This window comes from Gracilinanus agilis, chromosome 1 (genome assembly GCF_016433145.1).
Source record: "Gracilinanus agilis isolate LMUSP501 chromosome 1, AgileGrace, whole genome shotgun sequence".
NCBI classification, from domain to species: domain Eukaryota; kingdom Metazoa; phylum Chordata; class Mammalia; order Didelphimorphia; family Didelphidae; genus Gracilinanus; species Gracilinanus agilis.
The window spans coordinates 386803363-386819881 of NC_058130.1; the positions used below are offsets into that span (position 1 = coordinate 386803363).

At 34.5% G+C, this 16519-nt stretch overlaps 1 protein-coding gene across 1 annotated transcript in view; it reads left to right on the forward strand.

Moving 5' to 3' along the window:
* ZFR (zinc finger RNA binding protein) overlaps window positions 1-16519 on the forward strand; it is a 74666-nt gene that overhangs the window by 45427 nt on the left and 12720 nt on the right. Inside the window, exons 13-16 of the mRNA XM_044664447.1 lie at window positions 6197-6347; window positions 8973-9114; window positions 14258-14355; window positions 15208-15303. Of these exons, the coding sequence (XP_044520382.1) occupies window positions 6197-6347; window positions 8973-9114; window positions 14258-14355; window positions 15208-15303 (487 nt within the window). The remainder of the gene's footprint in view (window positions 1-6196; window positions 6348-8972; window positions 9115-14257; window positions 14356-15207; window positions 15304-16519) is intronic.

Consider the following 16519-nt stretch of genomic DNA (forward strand, 5'->3'; position numbering starts at 1 on the left):
CTCCCTAAGAAAAAATTCCCAGGATGTTCAAGTAATAATTTCAGTACTGTATAATTTGAAAAAATAAAGAAGGAGCCCTATAAAATTCCTTTTATGACACAAATATGGTTTTGTTACCTAATCCCAGGAGAGCAAAAAAACCCAACTATAGCCAATTTCCTTAATGAATATTGACACAAAAGTTTTTAAATAAAATACTAGCAAGGAAATTAAGTAATATATCAAAAAGATTATACACTACAACCAGCTGGGATTCATACCAGGAATTCAGGGCTGGTTCAGATTCAGGGAAAAAAAAAACGTGTGAGCATAATTGGGTATGTCATTAACCCCCGCCAAAAAAAAATCATGATTATATCTAGAGATACAGAAAAAACCTTTGACAAAATACAATACTTATTCATTTTTTTTAATCATTAACTTCTATCTTAGAATTGATACTAAGTATCTATTGTAAGGCAGAAAAGCAGTAAGGACCAAGCAATTGGGTTGTTAAGTGACTTGCCTAGTGTCATACAGCAAGAAAGCATCTGAGGCCAGATTGAACTCAGGTCCTCTGGATTCCATACCCAGCTGTCTTTCCACTACTCCTATACCTATACCTGTTTAAAAAATAAAACCGTCAATAGAGCCTTTCTTAAAATGAAAAATAATATCCGTCTAAAACTAAGAAGCTGTAAAAGGGATAAACTTGAAGCCTTCAGTGAAGCAAGAATGTCTATTACTACCACTATTATTAAATATTATTTTAGAAATGCTAGATGTAAGACAAGAAAAAGAAATTGAAGAAAGGCAATGAGAAACAAAACTCTCTCCACAAATAGTATAATAATATACTTAAAAGAATCAACTAACAACAACTTTGGCAAAGTTGCCACATATAAGATAAACCTACAAAAATCATCAGCATTTCTATATATTATTAGCAAAACCAAGCAGGAAGAATTAGAGAAAGCTATTTAAAATAAGAGCAGACAATATGAAATACTTGGACAGTATAAAACACTGCTAAGACAAAGCAGGGATTATATGAACACAGTTAACAAAACACTTCACACAAAGACAAATCTAAGCAATTGGAAGAATATTAATTGCTCATGGATAAGCTGAACCAAAAAAATTAAAATGGCAATTCCATTTAAATTAATTTGCTTATTCATAGTCAATCGAAATGCCAATCAAACTATAAAAGAATTATTTTATAGCTAGAAAAAATAGTAACAAAATTCATCTGGAAGAACAGATCAACAGAATTGATGGAGGAAAAAATGTTAAGGAAAGAGGCCTGGTATTGCCATATTTCAAACTAGAATATAAAGTAGAATAATAAAAATAATCTGGTACTGACTAAGAAATAGAATGGTGAGACAGCAGAATGGATGAGGTACACAATGTACAGTAGTAAATCATCATTGTAATATGGGATTTGATAAACCCAAAGATCCAGACTTTTGAACAAGAACTCACTAGCTATGACAAAAATTGCTGGAAAAACTGGAAGTTAGTTTAATAGACATTAGGTATAGTCTAGGTATAGATCAGCATCTCAAACCATATACCAAGATATGGTCGAAATGAATAAATACTTTAGACATAAAGGGTGATATTGCAAGCAAATTAAGGAGGAATGGGAAAATATATCTCTGAAATCTATGGGAAAAGGAAAAGTTCTTGTCCAAAGGAGATAGAGATGATTACAGGAATTAAAATAGATAATTTTGTTTATATGAAACTAAAAAAGGCATAAACAAGACCGATACAGCCAAAATTAGAAGGAAAATAGGAACCTGGGGAGAAATTTTTGCATGTTTCTAAATGAGGGCTATTCTGCAATTGATAAAGAGTCAAAAGAAGAATTCAATAATCAAATGAAAAAATAATCTAAATAATATTGGTTAGAGAAGTGATAATTAAAACAACTCTGAAATATCACTGACATTAATTAGATTGGTTAACAACTGAAAAGGAAAATGGCAAATGGTTAAGGAAATCTAGAAAAATTGGGGCACTAATTACTGGTGGAATTGTGAACTAATCCAACCAGCCTGGAGAACAATTTGGGACTATGCCCAAAGGTGGGCATACCTTTTGACCCAATAATACCACTTCTAGGTCTATATCCAAAGAGATCAAAGAAAAAAGAATTTATTCATGCAAAAATATTTGTAGTGGCCAAGAATTAGAAATTGAGGGGATGTTCAATATGACAAGGAAAATGGTTTCATAAAAACCTGGGAAGACTTAAATGAACTGTTAAAAAGTGAAATAAGCAGAACCAGGAGAACATTGTACACAATTAACAGCAATATTTGAGGGATGTTCATCTGTGAAAGACTTAGTTGCTCTGATCAAGTACATTAGTGTCTCTATTTTTTCCACATCCCCTCCAACATTTGTCATTTTCCTTTTATGTCATGTTAGCCAATCTTATAAGTTTGAAATGGTACCTCAGATTTGTTTTAATTTGCATTTCTCTGACACATATTTTAAAGACTCAAATACTTGGATATTTATGTTCTTTTCTCTACTAAAAAGTTGTCATTTGATACTTCATTATGGCATAGAGAAAGTCCCTGTATTCTCAAAGACTATGTCAGAAGTCTCTAAGATCTGGCAGGTTTTACCAAGCTGAAAGAAAGTTTTGTTTTGGTCCCACAAATATTATCCAAGGTCTAGCCTAGCTAAGTTTACAAAAGGGTTATCAATAGATTGGCTGTAAGTTAATGGATTTTTTGGTCATATCGGTTTCAGAAGACAGTTTGTCACTGAAAGATTGGGATCTATTTTGTTGGAAGAGGGAAACTTAAAATGAATCATCATGTATTTAATTTGTTCACCCTTTGAAGAAATTCCTGCATTAAATGAATCAAATTATTAAGTAGTCATACTTTGTTACATTTGCATCATGAGCTATAAGTAGTCATTTTAAAACTAATTACAGTATTGCCCTTTAAAAAAATTTAATATAGTTAGGAAACCAGAAACAGGAAGGATGAATGTCCTATATTCTAGGATTAGGCTACAATGAGAAGAAAGATCCTGAAGCTCTCATGTACTGTATTAATGAAAAGTTTTACTCTTGCCTTTTGGTTTGTACCATATTCACTGTTGTCATTCTTTACCTGTTCCCCATTGAACTCTTATAACTGAAAACCACCTTGTCTGATCCCATTCCATCTAATCTCTAGTTACTTGTCTAGGACCACGATTGTGTATTTATTATTATTTTGGTAATTGTTTTCATTTTTTCTGTACTCTGCATCATTCATACAAATCTTCCTCTGTGTCTCTGAATTCTTCAATTTTTTTGCAGTTTTGTTTCTGCCTGTAATCCCCAACTTCCCCGCTCCATCCCACCACCTCTATCCCCTTCCCCTGTCTGAACTTTGCAAGTTCATGAACTTGATTTGGGTCTTTGTAAAAGTAGATGCTTCCCTTTAGTGTAGAATTCCTGCCTTAGTTATTCCTCGTTGGCTGTGCTAAATACTTTTAAGTGAAGCCCCCCTGTTCCTGGACTCAGAGCTATACCATTGCTCTGTTGGCCTCTGAACTTTCTCCTTTCTGGGTATCCGACCCATGGCCATCCTACCTAGGAATTCTTCTTCCCTGTGTAAGTACCCATCTCCATCCTCTCCGTATCCATGCTCTATCACTGAATAAAGGGCAGCAAAGATGCCTCTTGGCACTCGTCCCTGTCACAGTATTCTGGTATGGGTCAAAGTATGTGTCAATGCTTGTTTAGAACCTCCTTTTGCCCTGTTACACAGCCTCTTTCTGGGCACTGCAGTTCTCCACCCACATACCTACAGCCTTTCTAACCAACCCCTCTCCCTAGTGTTTCACAGACCTCTCTGTCTCCCTATGCCAAGCTAAACTAGACATATGACTTAGTGTGGTTTCTTTCTTTCTGGATTTCTTCATCAGGATTTAGTTTGGTGTATTTTCTATATCTGTTTGAAGACATTTGTGTAGCAGAGTTCACCACACTGCTACTCTGCCAGATTGGCACCAACTCCTTTTCTGCTTTTCCTAGATCTTTGTTGCATACCTCTACTCTGACACTGCCTCCACCCTGGGGCAAGCTCTCATCGTCACCTAGAGGGCTGCAGTATCCTTCCACATGGTCTTCCTACCTCAATTATCCCCATTCCGCTTAATCTTCTCCAAATTCTATTAGTTCCCTGTTAGTGTCAAGACCAGATATAAAATCTCTTCACTGTGTAAGAATTAAAATATAAAATAATAACTTTAAAATAGTGTTTTATAAGATTTATTAGTAATCACTAAAAGTAAAGGGTAATAAAACCATGTGCCCATGGCTAATCTACCTATTCAAACAGCCCACCCTCCCAGGTCTAAGCTGCCATAGGAAGGAAGAGAGCTCTAGCCATGCCCGACCCCTCAATTTTATCCCCCTGTCTACATCACCATGTAACAACAGGAAGCCAGTGGGCTCTTGGGAAACGTAGTTCAAAGGCCCAAAAATTCAATAACACAATTGGCTTTCAAACCCTTTCATAACCTTGCCCCTTCCTGCCTTTCCAGTCTTTTTATTCCTCCATGTATTCTATCCAATGACTCTGTCATCCTTACTGTTCTTATAAAAGCAAGGGAATAATAAACATGTATTAAGTGCCTACCAATCTTCCAGTCATTGTACTCAGCACGTTACGGATATTGTTTCATTTGTTCCTCACAAGAAACCTGGGAGGTAGATGCTCTTATTATCCCCATTTTATAGATGAGGAAACTGAGGCAGACAGATTAAGTGATTTGCCCAGTGTCACAGCTAGTAAGTGTGGGGCTAGTTTTGAACTTAGGTATTGGAAACTTGGGAACTGTCTTCAGGCCCAGTGCTCTATCTTTTATTCACTTAGCTATAAATACTCTGTCTCCCATCTTAACATTTTCACTGACTTACTCTTATGCAATGATGGATTCCTTTGTCATTCTTTGTATTCCCAGCGTCTGGCACATTGTTGTTCATTGCAACTCAGTCATTCAGTCATGTACAACTCTTTGTAACCCCATGGACCATACTATCTGTGAAATATTCTTGGCAAAGATACTGAATGGTTTGACATTTCCTTTTCTAATAGCTTAAGGCAAACAGATTGAGTCACTTGCCCAAGGTCACATAGCTAGTAAGTGTCTGAGGCTAGATTTGAACTTAGGTCTTCCTGATTCTAGGTCCAATGCTCTAGCTACTGTTAAGATTAAAAATGACAAAGACTGACAAAATGAGAGAAATTAGTAGTTTAATTAAAGCCATGGCCATGTTGGTAAAATATATATATGACCGCGCCTGACTAACTTTTAAATTTACCGCCGGAACCCATCCTCTCTCCCACATGCCAGCCAGCCACTCAGCAAAACCAAGAGACCTCCTCTAGTCCCTCCTCTGAATTTAAGCTGCCCCCTGCATGGGGACCTTTGACTTCCCTATGCCCAAAGATCGGAAACCCATTGGAATCATGGGTAATGTAGTCTCAAAGCCCCCACGTGTCCATAGGGAATCTGCTAGACACTTCCAAATAGCACTTCCCTGAATTCAAAACAAACACTACCAAGTCACCTAGCTGCTTCCTAAGGGTCAGTCATATAGTAGACCCTTAATAAATGCTCTTGAGTTGGCTTTTACTTGGCAACCAGTGATCTAAGGCACAGTTTTGACCATATTCTTCCTTGCTGTAGCTGAAACATTTTATACTTCCCTACACTTACACCGACTGTCCCCCACAGGCCCTTGAATTATACCTATTTTCCTACTTGACTTCTTTTGAGATTCAACTGTAATCTCACCTTCAGGATCGGGCATTGCTCATCTCCACCCATCTTCTTCCCATAGCTACTAGTGCCTTCTTTACATTATTTGCTGTCTATTCTGAATATGACTTGTATAGGTACCCTATTATTTACATACTGTCTCCCCAATGAGAATATAGACTCTTTGAGAACAGAGGATTTTTTTGCCTTTCTTTGTGTCCCCAGTGTTTAGCATAATTTCTGGGACTTGTTAATACCTTAATAAGTGCTTATTGACTGACAGGTTGAATTCTAGCTCTGATAATGCAGATAGCCTATTTTTAATGAAAATTTTAATAAGGTAGCAAATTTTTATATATTGATTGGTAGGTAGGTATCTTATTTAATAAAATAAAATATTACATTATAATGTAATTTGGTTTTTCTGCAGAGCTTTGAAAGGAGTCCTGCGAGTAGGAGTACTGGCAAAAGGATTACTTCTCCGTGGAGACAGAAATGTAAACCTTGTTTTACTCTGCTCAGAGAAACCTTCAAAGACATTACTGAGTCGTATTTCAGAAAACCTTCCCAAACAGCTTGCTGTAAGTATTGTCTAGAATGTTAATTTTTGCCCTTTGGTTGGATTTGGAATTATTAACGAGATTGTGTGTTACTTTATACCTAGACTATATTTCAGAGTTACTGACTTAAGTTTTCTAGGCCAATTGTTTTTTCACTTTATTATTTTATGTTTTGTAATGGATACATTTGGCACTATGTAGTCTTACCTAGTTTATTTTTAAAGGTAAAACAGGAACATAGGTTATTTTTAGCCTCCCTTTTTTTGAAACCTGAATAATGATGGGGAATGCCATCATTATTTAGAAATAGAAAGTTACTATATAAATATCTTTCCATACTTTAAGCTCACTAAAACCCAACTAGTAATAGTAAGCATATGTTTTAAGTAAGTAATTTTAAAAATAAAGTAAACCTGCCATTTTGAGGTCTTTTTGCTTTTTGATGATGGCTTCCATTGCAGCTAGGTGGTGTAGGGGTAGCTAGATGATTAAATAGTTAGAGCACTGGGCTTAGAATCAGAAAGATTCACCTCATGAGTTAAATTCTAACCTCAGATATATGTTAGTTATGTGAATCTGGACACGCCACTTAACTATTTTTGCCTTGATTTCCTCCTTTGTAAAATGAGCAGGAGAAGAAAATGGCCAACTATTCCAAGTTTAGCAAGAAAATCACAAATGGGAGTCACAAAGAGTTGGACATGACTAAAAATGACTGAATAACAAACCCATAACATAGCTTTCCTTTCTGAAAGCTTCTAATGGCAGATGAAACATGAGAACTGATAATACTAATAAAATAATTCTTCGTTTAAAAATTTTTTTCATCTTGTTCAGCTTAAATTTTTAACAGAATTAATCATAGCATTTGCAGTATTTTTAATTCCTACTATAAATTAGATTGACCTAACTTGATTTGATTTTTTTTTTCGTATTCCTATGAATTGATTTTTTTCCCCCTGATTCTATATCATCTGTAATTTTTAAGTAAAACAACATTTGGTTTATTATGCCCTGCATCTGAAGCTTCTTATTTTAAATGTTGAATGTTAAATATTATTTTTAGGCCAACCTATGGCATATCAATGTCATAGAATGGTTCCTGGATCTTGGTGCATGGAAAGATTATAGGGTTTTGAATGGGCCTTAATTTCATGCAATAATTGATTAAGAAGCAGGCTCAACCAGTAACATTATATATTATCCCCATTTCCCCCAATTCTTGATCAGATGACCAATTACACCATTGGAAAGAATTCATAGAATCATAGATTCCAAACCAAAAGGCCCTTAGGGACAATCTCGTCCAATATCCTTATTTTACAAATGAGGAAACAAAGCCAGGAAGTGACTTTAAAAATAGCTAGTAAGATTCAAAAGTGTAATCTCTGACCTCTGACTTACTATTTAGTAGATTAGATTCATAGAAGTTCTCTTTCACAGTACTATTGGATTTATATGAACACCTATGAATTAGGAGGAATGTATTTTGATGTATTTGAAGGAAACAAAAAGCCTTATGAAAATGCTAATTGATATTTCTCTAAAAACCAAGTTTATTTTCTTCAAATGCTTTTCAATCTTTGTGCCTGATCTCAAGAATTCTTTATATTATGGTGTACTTTGCACCAAATGGCCCTTCTATTATAGCACTGTAAGGTTTAGAAAGCACTATAAATACTACTTTGTATGATAAAGCAAGAATTCTTTTTGCTCTTAGGAAGTCTCTAAAAGGCATCAGATCTGGCTCGTGATAAGGTTAAAAATTTCCCCCCTTATATCTTATTAGTTTTGTGGGGTTTTTTTAATAGGAGGAGGCAAATAGCTAGTCCTTGGCTGATCATATTTTTACTGGGTACTAAAGAATAAAAATGGCAAAAGAAAGGCCTCTGAAATAGAGTCATAGATTTAGGGAAGCTATTTGTATTATTGATGTTGAAGAAGAGATGAAAATTAGATAACCTTTCAGTCATAATACTACCAAACTGAGGTACAAAATCCATGATTCAAGTGCAGAACAGAAGATTCCATTTTTCATTTATTTATTTATTTTTTAGATTTTAGGCCCTTAACTTCTGTTCATTGACTTATAGGTGGAAGATTGGTAAGGGTAGGCAATGGGGGTCAAGTGACTTGCCCAGGGTCACACAGCTGGGAAGTGTCTGAGGACAGATTTGAACCTAGGACCTCCTGTCTCTAGGCCTGGCTCTCAATCCACTGAGCTACCCAGCTGCCCCTGCAGAAGATTCCATTTTGAAGACAAATTTATCCCCTGGCTTCTAAGCCCATTTCATACTGAGCCACAAGGTAGCTATTCCGACATATAAGTAGGTAATAGATAGAATATTCATGATGAGGGATGTGGGTAAAGAAATAATTTTTCTAAATAATTTTATGCCATCCTATTTCTGCCAGGATTCTTTTATCCAAGTGGCTCAAGACCACATCTCCAGTGCTCATAGCCAACTGACAAGTATACTATGGCAGATTTGCAACTTATGTGTCTTATGGAAATTTAGAGGTTGAAAAGCATTAATGTAAATATTAAATGTTAGTTGAACCACCAAGAAAACAAACAAAAAATTCTCCCTTTATTTGCCAGTACTAAAGATTTCATTTGATACATTTTTTTCTTTGGTCATATAGGTTATAAGTCCTGAGAAGTATGACATAAAATGTGCTTTATCTGAAGCTGCAATAATATTGAATTCCTGCGTGGAACCCAAAATGCAAGTTACTATCACGCTGACATCTCCAGTTATTCGAGAGGAAAACATGAGGGATGGAGGTTGGAAAGTTGTTAAAGATTCTACTTTTCTAATAACTATATCTACTCTGTTTAAGATGGCATTAAGCCCTAGAAGGCAACATGCTGGCATTATGTATATATTAGGGAGAACTGACTTCGATATTTCTGTTTATGACCATTTCTTTGAAAAGTAGATACTCTATTTGCTAATGTATTTTGTTTCTTGATCAAACTTCATAGCATGATTGATTTTGCTTTTTTTATTTTAATTGCTAACCTCAGTTTTCTGGAAAGGTTCAAAATTATTTTTACCTGCATGGTTCAGGTATTTGGAAATTTTAGAAAAGTGGTACTTATAGCAAGGGGACACACATGACTTTAACTTTCTAGAAGTTTTTGCCCCTGTGTTATAATTTTTAAAACTGCAGAATTTTATAAATGAAACAACTGGATTGTGAACTGGATTAATGATGTTTAATACATTCTTAAGAGGCATTGTTGCTAAGCATCTAACTATAGCTTTTGCTTTTACTTTAAGGTAAATGTCATTTCCAGTTTTCTGAGGTTGCTTTTTGGGTCTGGAGTGCTTTCATAAATACTTAGCCTCCTGACATTTATAGGTTTGAGCGTTTGACCCAGACACTATACAAGAAATACTGTGATAATAAATAGTATAGTTAGTGAGTTCAAGTCCAAGTCAGAGCTCTTAAAATCAATTTACATTTATAGAATATGAAATTCTGGTGCCAGCAGTGTTGCTTTAGGGACTGTTCTGTAACACTTTCAAAGCTTCCAAAGCTTTTAAGCCAACGAGCATGATCAGTGTCTGCAGTATGTTGGTTCTATTGTTTGATGGGTCAGATAAAATTTACTTTGTTTCCTTTTATATTGTTTTCATACATTTTAATATTAATTGAAATTGAAGTGAGTCTATACCATCTTCATAATGCAGCCTTGGGGGAAAGACAAACTAATATAAAATACTATGCATATAGCAAGACTACTAAGAACTTATATATAAAAATGGTGCCAAACGGTTTTTTATTCTCATTACATATGAGGGGTTTTATTATAATTGTATAATCTGTGAAGACAGAGCTTTAAGTTGACAACTGCTTTATGCTCTGTTGTCCAAATTTCTTCCATGCCCCAGAGGACAAAGCTTTATTTCTTTTAATGTGTTCATTGGAAATCTATTGAATTTCATGTGCTACACATTTCACTTCACTTTAACATCTTTAAAGATAAATGGATTTTGTGTGAAGGGGTTTTTTTTTTGGGGGGGGTGTTGTCATTGCTTTTTTGTTTGGGGGGTTTTGTTTTTGTTTTGGTATCTTGAGTTTTTTTAAAAGCAGGCTCCAATCTGGTCTGGTCATGGATTTTACTGTTTTTAAGTCAATCAAATTAAGTCATTTAACATGTGACTTTCATTTAAGATTTGATAAGGAAACCATACAATAAGATTTATTATTAAGAAAAGGCTTTTTTAAAAAATCTAGAACACATCAAATTATAGCCCATTTGGGTTTAATTTGTTCTTTGCTACTATGTAGTAGAGCAAAAGTCTTTAGGTTATGAGCCATAGGCATAATAACTTAAAAACTTTAATAACTTATCCCTTCCAAAGGAAACAAAACTATTTTTGTCTGACCCACATTTGAGTTAGAATTACTGTTCTGAGTTTTCATTTATCTGCTAAGTAAATAATACTCTGAAGGAAAATAGTAAAATCAAAAATTAATAGATTTCACTTCAAGACACTGAGCTGAAAAATGGATATACAAAAATGTCAGAAACATTTATACAGTGTTGCCTCACTGCAAATAAGTGCAGTAAATCATGTCTTCAGCTTTATCATGAAGATTGCTTCTATCTTGCTGCAGAATAACGGTATGTGTGATTTTTCTCTTACTGCAGCTCCCAATGCTCTGTGTCTTAAAATGGTTTAAAGCCTTTAGCTTGCTTCGGGGAGTTAGTTCAGGTGTTAAGGAAGGCTTTGCCGGAAGAATTCTTATAAATGAAGACCTTGCACAAAGTATGGAATCCTGTTGATGGCCCTATTTAATTCCCCCTCCAAAAAAAAAAAATTTAAATGGCTTTTAAAATCAAATCAAATTATTGAAATAACTGTTAATCGCATAGCAATCATATTCTATAGTAGTTTGCGTTTGACAGTTATGCATCGTTTCACAGAATTGACTTTAAATTTGATATGTTCAAAATGCTCTAACCCTTGCTGTGGAATCTTTTCTTCAGCAAGTCAAGTATGTGTGTGTGTGTTTTTTTTTCCATCCTTAGCTTATCAGGCCCGGTCCAAAGCCTTCTAGCAGAGGGAATTGATTCCTGTCAGGGGTTGCTGCCAAGACATCGGAAGGATTTTTGACCAAGGTTTTCAAAAGCTCAGTGTCACACCTGCCATATTGACTAAGGAGGGGTTTTGGATGCATAGTTCTAGCATTTACTGTCTTTCTGTGTTTTTGTTTTTGTTTTGTTTTTGTTCTGTTTTTTTTTTTTTGTCCTGGTCTCTATCTTTCATAGAATTAAGCGGTGTTCACACTAGCTTTAAAATGGTTGACTGGATTATATATTTCATATAACCATGTTTACTGAAATTCATATACCTGTTAACTTTTAATTAGTAAATAGTGTGGACACAGCATGTCTTCTAACTGACGATTAACCCCTTATTCATATATTTTTAGAATATATTCACCTAGGGTAAGAATTTGCCTTTTGTTTTTGTAAATTAACCTAGTCTCTGTTGTATGTTAACAGGGTATTAAGCAACAAATGTAATTTTAGCACAGTGATCTTTATTAAGGGGTTAATCCACTTGAAATGTAAAATGGGTACAAAAATCCACACATAAAATTTTATTTCAAATTTCCCTAATATATAGCCATAATTTATTCTGAAATTGCAATAGGTGTCTTGGCATCTTTGGACTTAGATAATGAGCTAAAATTTTTAAACTCATTTATGCTAGCCACCAATGATATATGGGATACTTCTGAACCACGATATAAAAAAAAGATTTTCTGCTTGTGGATCGGGGTTGGGGGGAAGGTATCATGAATTTGGAGTAAATTAATACTGTAAAGTTTTAAATTAATAGGAATTATAATCTACTTTCAATTCTGAGTTTTTATTTTTTTTATTTAAAGAAAAGATTGCACAGTATCACCTATTTGCACTCAAGTTTTAACCAAATATGTAAATAATTAAGGGACCTTAAAGCTTTTGGCATATTATGCCCTTGTTCTTTTCTGCTTTTTACTACTTTTCTGGCTGTGCTTTCCAATATCTTTTCCTTTCTCAAAAAAGTCCCAATTCTCATCATAGTCGTATTTCTGGCTCCTGGAATTTGTCTTAATAGTTTTTCTATGAATGTATGTTTACTAATAATTTGCCTGAATATCTTAATTTTCTTTCTATTTTTCTCATAAGATCCTTGCTTTACACTATACAATCTATCTTCTATTTTGTTAAAATATCACAAATTTTCTATTCCTGTTTTGCCTTAATCTTAATAGTAAAAACTAAAAATGAAATCCCAAATTTTAGAATAGCAATGATAAAACGTAGCCTCTTAGTTGACACTTAAAATATGCCCAGTATCTTAAAAGGTTTCTAAGGACTTATAAGCAATAAAACAGTGGTAAATTTTCCATTTGTAAACAGTACTTTAGTAATAAAATAATCCTTTTTTTCCCCTATCACACTCCGGTGTCTTGCCCTCTCCATGTTACATTAACGACCTCAATTTTTCTGTGTTTTCTAAATTCTCGTAACATTTAGTGCTGTTCTGCTTAAGTATTTTATGTAATCAGTAATTGTGATGTAGATTTTTTCCACCTATAAACATTTTTATACTAAGCTCAATTAACAATTCCTATAAGTTAATCTACATTATATCTTTTAGGTTTTTCAGCTCTGCAATTTTATAACAAGACTTAGGCAGCATTGTATAGGGCAAGATGCCTGAACTTAGAGGTATAGGACCTCTCATCTAATCCTAGGTCTGTCATTTAAATATGTGGCTTTGGGCAAGTCACTTAAATATCTCTTGGCCCCAGGTTTTATCATCTCTAAAATGAGGAGGTTGGGCTTTGCTCTCTAAGGTGTATTTCTACTCTAGTTGATGAATGCTAATAAGTTACCAGTTAAGATTTATTTCATTACCATTTTGATATTCTTAGGCATATATGTTCTTACATCGAGATAAAAGATTACTAATTATTAAATTGGATGTTGAACTGGCCACTACCCATTAAAAAATTTTTTCCCATTATTTGAAATAACTCAGTTTGCACTGCTTTTTAGGTTCTATTGCTAGTTTTCTTCCCAGACACATTTGTATATTCCCTCTAGTGTGACAAATATTTTTGACATAGTAACCTAGAAATTGCATATTAAGTTGAGCTAAACAAAATATATTGCCTTTCCCAAACAATGAAGCACTATGTTTATTGTATCCTTTATCACAATAGTACCTATTTCCCCTTTTCTTCTTTATATCCATCCTTTCTCTCATATTAGTACCATGATGTGCTTAATGAGAACTCTGAGAACTTTAAAAGGCATTCCCTTTTAAGAAAGTCAAAACTCAAGGAAAAATATTTCTTAAATCTTTTTAGAATTTTCTATTTTCTGTTATTTAAAAATCTTCCTTTTCCACAAATTCTAAAATCTCTCTCAAACCTTGTTCACAATGATTTCCTTTCTGAAATTAGGTCCAAAATAGCCTGTGACCATTCAAGATGATGAGCAAATTCCATAAGTTTGTTGTAAATTCTACTTTATTGAAGTGGATTTTTGTGTTCCCTCTGTCTTGTGTTCTTTGTGCTGGTGCACTGTGTCCAACCATCCTTCCTTTAGCTTTTAATTTTGGAGGGGATTTATTTTTCTAGAACATTTATTTGAATTCTAATTACACTGTTACAATCATGACAGTGCAATTGTAAAATGACTGAGAGCTACACTTCATTTTGCTCTCAGTCTTCATATTGGGTTAATGTTCTATGAACTTAAAATAATTTTGCTAAATATTAAACATTGGTTTCAAAGTGCTAGTAAACTCTCAAATGGCATGTGTGACATTGAAGCTACTTTAAGGAAGTGTCTTGCTCACCTGGTCAAACACCCATTCCTCACTGCATTTTGCCAATTCAATCCATTTTAGATGTAACCTCGGGTATGGTGAAAGACCCACCGGACGTCTTGGACAGGCAAAAATGCCTTGACGCTCTGGCTGCTCTACGCCACGCTAAGTGGTTCCAGGTTCGGAACATCATTTTACTTTTTTCTTGTAGCCTTATGAGAGAGTAGTTCAGTTACAGTATGTTTAACTGTATATAAACACTCAAAGGTTGCCCATGGCAATGCTACTTTAAATTAAATGAACAGAAAAATGTTAATATAGTTCAGTACAGTTCTGCTTTATGCAGCTATTGCTGATTTGACAAGAAACTTACATTTTGGGGTGTTTGGTTTTTTGTGTGTGTGTGTGTGGTCATTGAGAAGGCGATGTTGAAAGCTTGACTCGCTCTGGATCACCATATGCTGTGTATTTATATTATATTCCATAAGGCTGCAGAGTACCTTTGCTTTAAATAATGGAATATGTGTTTAAAGCTTTGTGTTTAGTTTTAAGATTTTTTTTTCCTGTTTCTCTAAGTTTATAAGTGTAGGGAGTGAAAGGTGAGGAAGCAGCTGTTTGGTTTAGTGACTTTGCAGTCTTGCAAAGGCACAGTAAAGAAACCAAACAGATTCCCTCAACCTTTCAGTCCCTAGACAAAACTTTTTAGCTCTTTACTTTATTCCTTTTATTTCTAATATAGGCAGATTTTTATTTTACTGTTATAAATGAACATAGGTCAAAGTTCACAGGGGATCAAGAAATATTATTCTTGTATAATCTGTGCACTCTGACTTAAAGTACAGCTTAAAAGTACTAACCCTGGCATAAAATACTGCTGTAAATGGCAGCTCATGGAATGAAATTTTGGAGTGATTTGTTTCTGTCATTATAGCTGAGCTTCCATTGAACAGTGGTGTTTTAGCTTTTTTCATCAAGGGCTATTTCCAGTAGTTTCTAGGATAAATTAATTTGATTTTTGTATTGCTCTCAAGGCTAGAGCTAACGGTCTGCAGTCCTGTGTGATTATCATACGTATTCTTCGTGACCTCTGTCAGCGAGTTCCAACATGGTCAGATTTCCCCAGCTGGGTAAGTGGTTTTTAACTTATATGCCATGAAAAATGAATGTTGGGGGTATTACTAATTTTTGAACCTGAAGTTTGCTTTTTGTTTTCATTTCATTTCCTAAAAATAATGTACTTTCTTCCCCTATGAAAAGCAGCAGGAACTTGGATATTATCATAAAAATTTTTATTTCTTCCTAAATACTATGTCACCTAAAATAAAGATGTTAGCAAAGCCATTTTTTTTTATTTTTCTTTGACTTATTTTGATGATGCTTCTGTAATAATACCTGCTTCATAATGATTTTGTTACTGATGCCAAGAAGCTTTCTCTATTGCAAAGTTCACCCATTCTGCTTAAAATACCATGTCCCTTTCAGACTTCTTGTATTTTATACTGGCTACTTTATGGATAATGCTGAAGTAGAATTATTTAGCAGAAAATCTTGTTTTGAGAATGAAACAAAGTCAAAATCAGTTAAATGCAATCCAATTTTTTTTATAGCAAGAAAAACATTTTGCCTGCGATATACAGAATCTTAAGATTTAAAAGACCATAAATGCCATCTATTCCAAACCACACCTGGATATTCCTCTCTTTGATCTATTGACAAATTGTTATCAATCTTAGTTGAAATCTTTCTAGTTTGGGAGACTAATCTCCCCCAGCAGCCCATTCCATAGAAGTTTTTCTTTAAGATATGCCTAAATTTGCTTCTTTGTAATTCCTATTTATTGTTGCTAGTTCTGTTCTCTGGAGTAAGATATAATTGACCCAATTCCTATTCCATGTGATTGCTCTTCAAATGTCTTGAGAAGCCTTGTCTTTGGGTTAAATATCTTCAGTTCCTGCAACTGAACCTCATTGGGCATGAACATCAGTAGCCTTCTAAAATAAATGGTTCCTAAGTTCATCAAGGCAGAAAACAAGAGGCTTCTAGTTGTGAACACTGCTTCTTTGATGGCAACCTAAGATTGCAGTGGTCTTAGCCATCATTCACCGCTTTGGCTCGTTATAATTAAAATTAATTTTGGAGACTATATTTTAAATTTTAATTATTTATTACTAAAAGTAAGAAAGAGAAAGAATGAGCAATCTAACTAGACCATCTCTGAGCTGCACTGTTTCTTTGACAGTGGGTTCCCTGAAGGCTGCCACCACCCACTGCTGCTCTATGTAGGTACTTCTTAGAAGTTGTTCCCCAGATAAGCCACAGCCTGAGCCTCTTTGGGGCTTCTCT